This window comes from Gambusia affinis, linkage group LG04, assembly GCF_019740435.1.
Source record: "Gambusia affinis linkage group LG04, SWU_Gaff_1.0, whole genome shotgun sequence".
Lineage (NCBI taxonomy): Eukaryota > Metazoa > Chordata > Actinopteri > Cyprinodontiformes > Poeciliidae > Gambusia > Gambusia affinis.
The window spans coordinates 26890582-26898140 of record NC_057871.1 but is presented as its reverse complement, the minus strand read 5'-3'; the positions used below and the strand labels follow the sequence as shown (position 1 = coordinate 26898140).

Below are 7559 nucleotides of genomic sequence, written 5' to 3'. Positions count from 1 at the left end.
TAGAATAAGACAACATTGTTCAATGCAAAGTGTTCGGATGCTATAGCTGCTTTCATTTTTATTTTTATTTTTTTCAACCAGGTTAAGGTTTAATATTCATGCGTAGATCAAACAAAATGAACAATTTGGACATCAAATCCTGGGTTTGGAGGTGGTCCAATAGTTTTTTCAATCCAGCTCAGATAGTCTGGATGACAGAGATCCATGAATAATGCTGGTTTCCTGCATGGAAATTTTCCAACTAAAACTTGGACACCATAAATCCTGCCGTTGTACTCAACTCCTCCACCAGAGTCGCCCTGTGACAGACAAACGCTACACTTCAGAAAACTGTGGTCAAATTTAATAAAGTGAAGACGTGTCTTTAAAAATGTGTGTTTTTTTCTCTTATTATTTTGCAATGTCAACTTACAGAGCAAATATCCACTCCTGGAGTTTTGCCACAAAACAAATATTGGTAAATGTACGAGTTTATGGAAAATATTTGTTGAGGACAGTTAATCTTATTAATATTCCCACACTGAAGAACTGGTGTATGTCCTGGAGAAAAAGAGTATCTTAATTATATAAATTATTTCAATGTAAAATTATTACACATTCAGAATCACAATAGACTGTTTATAGCCTTATATAATGTCTACAAAATATAAAAAGAAAGGAAAAAAAACAACTCACGTCTTTTGGTAAAAAAGCTTCCAAAAGTCGAACCTTGACCTGCAATCTGCACCTCATCGTTTCTGAAATTTATCAAGAAAAAGTTTTAAAACATCTTAACACCAACAAGTAATCACACAAACATGTCAACATTATTCATCATGGTGGGAGAAAACATTTCCTGTAGAGGGTAATCAGTAATTTTAACAATCTTATTATTATTATTGTAACAAGAGACCTGATGCCCTAGTAGCATTTTCTCAATCTACTCGCTAACTCTCCCTATCCGTGTTGAAAATGTAGTTACCTGGACCAATATGTAGTCTGAAAGAACTCCAACAGTGCTTCATTTATAACAATAATATTATAATGCGTCAAATTTATTTATCCGACACTTTTCATGACAGTCAAAGACGCTTCATTTCTTACTCACATCTTAGGCTGGTTTGAGCAGTCAGGAAGATCGATCGTTGTCACTCCAGCTGGAATCGTTGCCGTGTCAGGGAGCTTCAGCAGCATCAAGTCATGTTTCTTTTTGTTGAACAAGAATCCGACTTTATAAACTTTAGGTTTTTTAAAGAAACCCAGTGGTATGCGTACTGGAGCATTGTTACCCATGTGGAATCCTAAAAATGCATCAACGGTCCTGCAATAAAGTTGGTAGATTTTTATTTATTTTTTTGAGATGCATGATAAAACAAATATTAGTTTGAGAAAGGTTTGGTTATATTTTTACGTTACCAACAGTTGTAATAGTGGGTTTTACAAAGATCTACATCAGAATTCCTCAGTGGGAAAATATGCAGATGTTCTTACCGTCCACTTTTCCAGCAGTGAGCTGCAGTCAGGATCCAGCCGTTACGCAGTAGAGAGCCTCCACAAAAACTTTTGCCCTTACTGTCTTCTGTTTTTAAGAGAACATGATAACGGCGCTCATCCTGTCTGCATCGTTGACCCCCGATGACTCTCTTTTGCAGATCGACCTTTGAGCTTGTCGGGACACCTAAAGGTCAAAGTTATCGAATGACGAGGTTCAGTTTCGGGGTTGAAATTGATCAAGTCAGAGCATTTTCTGGAATTATCTACTAACTTTCACAAACTTTCATATGAGGTTCACATTTGGTTTTTGTGCCAGAGACCTGACAGACCTTCCTTTGCCCACCACACCTTTAATTTTATTGAAAAGCTCGCAACAGTCACGTTAAAACTTAAACTCAACTTTATGGAAAGCAATTCTCATTCCACATGTCTGAAAGGTAGATAATTTCATACCAAAATGTAATTATTATGCACAATACACATCTTTTTCTTCCAGTTTCCATGGGTTACTTTCAGCATTTAACAGGAAAACCCACCTCCAGAAACATCAGTGTTTACCTGCAAACAAGAGATACCAAATAAAAAACGGTCAATTGCAACATGTGACACTCACCGAGCCACAGCAGAACCAGGAGAACCATCAAGGCAGCCATGGTGCCTAAAGACCGGTGACCCAACGAACCTTTTATACTCTACAAATGTGTCCACCAACCAATCACATTTCAAAGACTTATCAACACAAATTCATTTGTCAGGCAACCATATTTCTGCTGCCTCATTGTGCAATGGTTAGTGACATTGCACAACATTAGCAAAGGACACATATTGTATAGTATAGAGTGCATATAATATAAACTATTGTTTCTTTGCTCCCTTTCTCCAGGTGTAGAAGCAGGCTTCTTGGGCATTATTTATAATATCTCAAATAAATTTTGATCTTTTTTTCCCTTTCTTTGCCATGTCAATGTCCATCCATTTATTTTCTAACACCTTTGTCCCTAGTGGGGTCAGGAGGGTTGCTGGTGTCTATCTAACACTACGGGCGAGAGGCGGGTTCACCCTGGACAGGTCGCCAGTCTGTTGCAGGGCAACACAGAGACAAACAGGACAAACAACCATTCACACACACACACACACACACACACACACACACACACACCTGGGGAGAATTTAAAGAGACCAATTAACCTGACAGTCATGTTTTTGGACTGCTGAAAGAAAACAATAAGTGATGATAGTTATTAACCTACAGCTTAAACTTTACGACATCGCTTCCCATCGTACTGACGATTCTAATGACAGCAGACTTTACGATGTGTTTATGATGTTTTCTTTTTATCTTTTCATAATGTAAGGCACTTTGAACTGCTGCGTCTCTGAAATATGCTACAAATTAACTTGATCAATTGATGAAAGATCTTTACTGTACGATAGATCATCAGACAAATGAAACTCACAGTCGTGTCTGTGAACAAAGGTGTTTTTTAAAAGTGTTAAAATATAAGATGTTTTAATTAAAATAACCTAAGTAAAGATAGGGTGCAGACAGACGTCTTGGCGTGGAAATTAAACCTTTTAGCATAAAAACATTTTATGAGACCACAAGTAAAAAATAAAATAAAATAAAATACATCTGAGAATGACAAGTAAAAAGTACACCAGACAATGTTTTGCATAATTCATTAATAATTAAATTAATAATTAAATGATTAATTATTAAATCCTTATTAAATCCTTTTGTTTTTTGTAACAGAGCTAAGCAATCATAAAAACTATGTTGATTTCTGAAAGTTGGCACTTTAGCAAAAAGTTGAAGCCTTCAGGTTTTTGCTTGGAATAATTCTGACAGATATACGTTAGTGACAATAAATGGTATAATAATCATAGTGAAATTCGTTAGACTACTAGAGTTAAACAGTTCAGTTTTTTGGCTATTCATGGTGGAAAGTAAAAGTTCCAACAATTAATGTGACTCACTGAAGGGAGAACATGGAAACAACAAGCAGTCACCTTTAAAACAGAAGTAATAAGGGGAAGAAATGTTTCATATCAGGGAGGAAACATACTAGAGCTGTTAGCATGAAAACAGCTTCAAGTTTAACATTTGCTTTTTACATATCAGCCAACAAATGTAGAAAATACAACGATATAACTAGTGCTGAAAAGGATTGTATTTTATTTACAGTAAGAGTTCATTTCTTTAAAGACTAGGTTTTGTTTTTGACACCTAAGGATTATTTTAGTCTAGAAACTAAAATAATACAGTTTTTGCATTTGAAACTGTACACAAATATTTATAATAACAGTTTTGTTTTCGGGCTTGACGCTTGTCTTTCTGTCATCAATGTGATTATTAATAAGTGATCCCTGTGGTAGATTAGCTACTGATGTGGTAGCTATCGTACCACAGCGGCGCTCTACTGACGATCAGTCAGAGAGTTGGTGAGTGGATCGCCTTTTTTCTTAACTGAACCGAAATACACCGAATTCCACAGCACATCTACACGTTAAAGTTGTCAAAGTCAAGCTAGCATAGCCAAACTACTTTCCTCGCCCTGGCTATTTGTTTTTTTTTTTTTTTGTTTGTTTTTTAATCAACTCTTTTTCCTAACCTTGTTGTCTAGTTGTCGTAGTGTTATATGCCAGCTTACTTTTCAGATTTAGTGATTTATGTTGGGCTGCACAGTGGCGCAGTTGGTAGAGCTGTTGCCTTGCAGCAAGAAGGTCCTGGGTTCGATTCCCGGCCCGGGGTCTTTCTGCATGGAGTTTGCATGTTCTCCCTGTGCATGGTGGGTTCTGTCCGGGTTCTCCGGCTTCCTCCCACAGTCCAAAAACGTGACTGTCAGGTTAATTGGTCTCTCTAAATTCTCCCTGGGTGTGAGTGTGTGTGTGAATGGTTGTTTGTCCTGTATGTCTCTGTGTTGCCCTGCGACAGACTGGCGACCTGTCCAGGGTGAACCCGCCTCTGGAGAGACACCAGCAACCCTCCCGACCCCATTAGGGACAAGGATGAACAGAAAATGGATGGATGGATGGATGGATGATTTATGTTGACAACTGCACCAGCTAAAACCAGTGGTTGTCTGGAAGCAGTTTCTTGGATCAGGGTTGGATCTGGATCCTGTGTGTGCATAACTTCACACGGCAACTTTTCTATAAAATTATGACCAAATAGTTCAGTCTGCTATTGTTGTGGGTTTTATGGGTATTTTTCATTCCCCTTCCTGTCACTAAGACGTTATTAAGAATTTTCTTTACTTGTTCGATTCAGAACCACTTCATATCGCTCTACATCAGAATGATGTGGGTGTACAGCAGGTGCAGGCCAAACTGAAGTGAGCTCAAGCACACTTTATGCGCCGCAACAAAGATCCTCTTTCTCTGTTAGGAGTGTTATGTTGTTGATGCATCATCGTGACATTCACCTTTGGCATCAAGATTTCATGTGAAACAGAACAGGAAGCCAGATCAGAAACAAAGATTCATTCCCAAGGCAGAAGTGAGAAGAGGCGGAAATAAACATGTCGAATAAACATATTAATGCCTAAATATGGTGTAAGGATGTATTTATTTATTTATTTGCTTTCTTTGCAGTTATTACAACCAACCTACAAAACTTGCTTTTTTCTTTTTCCAAGAGCAAAGCAGGATAAAAAAAAAAAACTGAACTGCCACTGCACATAATATCTTAAACACTAGAAATTACTTTGCACAGACATTCATCAACAACACCTGCAGTCCCAGCGTAAACAGACAAGAGTCAGAATAAAAAAACAGCCAGTAAGGTCTGATTTAGCCCCCCCAGGTTGATTTACACAGTCAGGAAGGTCGATAGATTTCACCCCAGCTGGAAAGTGTGCCGAGTCAGGGAACGTCAGTGGCATGGCCTCTGTCACCGGGTCGCTCTCAGTCCCTGGTAATCTTTGAGCCTGACTGGAGAATCAAATTACCTGCGAGTTGTTGAGGCAATATTGACCTGGGTGTATTTCTTATGAGCAGTCAAACAAATACTGCTAACAGTAGATAATATATAAAAAAACAACATTCTGTGAGAGCTACATGTGATTTCATCTACTGAAAATATGAAAGTTTTTTCACAATCTGTTATGGCTCAAGTCAGAATCCAGTGGTTATGAATTCAAAGGCCTTCATGGAGCTTTTTAGCAGTTCTCAGTAAAATAACAATTTAGAAGGATAAATACCAGCAATTCGTTTTACCTCAGGGTTTGCTGTTATACCCACTGATGAAATTTATTGCGTTTCATATTTTGCAAATATGTTACTGTCTTGAATTTGGCAAAGCAGCCAAAGCAGATTCGTTCTCTTTTTCACGCGACTGTCTGCATGACCTCCATGATTTCTACACAGGAAAGCCTGATTTTTACACCTGCTTGTTGTGTGAGTTGTCAACAGTTTGTCCTGCATGATGTCAGAATATGCTGTCTTTTCACCATCATTACAAAAACTGTAGTTGAGGTACTTTCTTTTTTTTTTTTTTTTTCCCCCACAGCGCCCTCAGCAAATAATGGAGAAAATAATAATAATAATTTTAAAAAACCAGCTTGGAGCTGTTTTGCTGTCATTTATGATATTACTCCTTTTGCTTTAGACAAGGTCCAGAAAACGCAAACACACACACACACACACACACACACACCGAGACTCACTCTTCAACAGTGAAGTATGTGCAGAGAAGCTGTCAGACATGCTGAATGTACTATGAAGTGTCCTGCTTATGTTTTATTGATTACATACTTAAACACTTTTCAGAGTAAGAAGGCTGAAGCTTCTTAAAATCTGTTATTTTTACACTAAAACAGTGTCATAGAGTCGTTCACAAGATGTCAGGAAAGCTTTGGTTTTACTCTGCTTCATTGATTCCAGAACAACGTTTTCACTCTGTTATTATCCTGTTGAACCCCCCAAACCTCCTAATTGTGTCCAAGTTTCGGCCATCTTGACCCAAACTGTCACCGACAGACAGACAGACAGAGGAGGAGGAGGTTGGGTGTTTGTGTCGGCAGTGAAGCAAGTTTTGCATCACCAGGAGCTGAGAGTGCATCGACCGGGAGAGAAGCCCCAGATTCAAAATCCAAACTCTCAGTGTTGACTGAAATTAGCGGCTGCTCACGCTGAAAAACAAAATGCCTTCTGGAGAAACATTTCATGGCCAGACAAAGGGAAAAACTGGGCCAATTTGACCACAGCAACAAACCCAACAACCAGCAGAGACAAATAACTGAGAATAATTTACCGACTTTCAAGTATTGTGCAGACGGGACTGAGCTGTTTGGCTGGTGGTGACGGTGGCATTTTAAACTGAGCAAAACAGACAACATTTTTATTGATTTATTTACTTATTTTGTCTTTATTTATTTCTTCGGAGGCCCTTCAGTTGCACTTCTCTGCATCCGATCTTCAGCAGGTCCACGCACACGCTAAAAATGCGTAACATACACAAATCATGTAACGAATTCAAAATAAAATAACTCCACAGCAGAGGCGATAGATCAAAAACAAATGAATTGTACACTAATGAAAAACATAGAAAAGCATACACAATCGATATAAAAATGATACAAAGTAAAGAGGAATCATTCACCACAGTTGTTTTTCTTATCAAGTTGTTTTGTCTTGCATCATATTTTTACTGTATCCATAGTGCGATGCCTTGGTCATGAGTTGCCTAACCATCCACAGCCGGCAGTCGGCGCTTTGTTTCAAAACCTTGGAGAGCAAAACGGCTCCAGCCTCCTTTTCATGCAGTTTGTTAAAGTTTTCCACTTTAAGTGTGCAATCACGACTTGTTTTGTTCTCAGCGAATCAAAAGGTGTTCGTCCCTGAGAAGCTCTACAATGCATAACTTGTTTGTGTGACAGTTTACCTCCCTTTAGAGAAAAAAAACATCTCTGCCTACAAAATCCTAGAATTTCATGACGAAAATGTATGCTTAAACTAAAACTACTGAAATAAGGCAATTTCTGAGGATGGGGGGGAAAGTTATTAACAGAAGTAAAGCTATTAATTTTAAGGTTACTACTGCAGAGGTATTCATAAATCTTCAACTAAATCTTAAACCACTTATT

The 7559-nt window shown here is 38.2% G+C and overlaps 1 protein-coding gene and 1 long non-coding RNA gene across 2 annotated transcripts; both read right to left on the bottom strand.

Moving 5' to 3' along the window:
* Nucleotides 1-30: 30 nt before the first annotated feature.
* Nucleotides 31-544, bottom strand: LOC122830334. Its single transcript, XR_006370508.1, has 2 exons — nt 413-544; nt 31-299 (listed from the first exon to the last, which is right to left on the bottom strand). It is a non-coding gene; the product is annotated as an uncharacterized LOC122830334 (long non-coding RNA).
* A 543-nt stretch (nt 545-1087) lies between these two features.
* LOC122830333 (anionic trypsin-like) lies at nt 1088-2153 on the bottom strand. Its single transcript, XM_044115606.1, has 4 exons — nt 2087-2153; nt 1471-1657; nt 1269-1300; nt 1088-1185 (listed from the first exon to the last, which is right to left on the bottom strand). Exons 1-4 carry the CDS (start codon nt 2124-2126, stop codon nt 1178-1180), a joined length of 267 nt encoding a protein of 88 aa, XP_043971541.1. The 5' UTR covers nt 2127-2153; the 3' UTR covers nt 1088-1177.
* Between the last annotated feature and the right edge of the window lie 5406 nt (nt 2154-7559).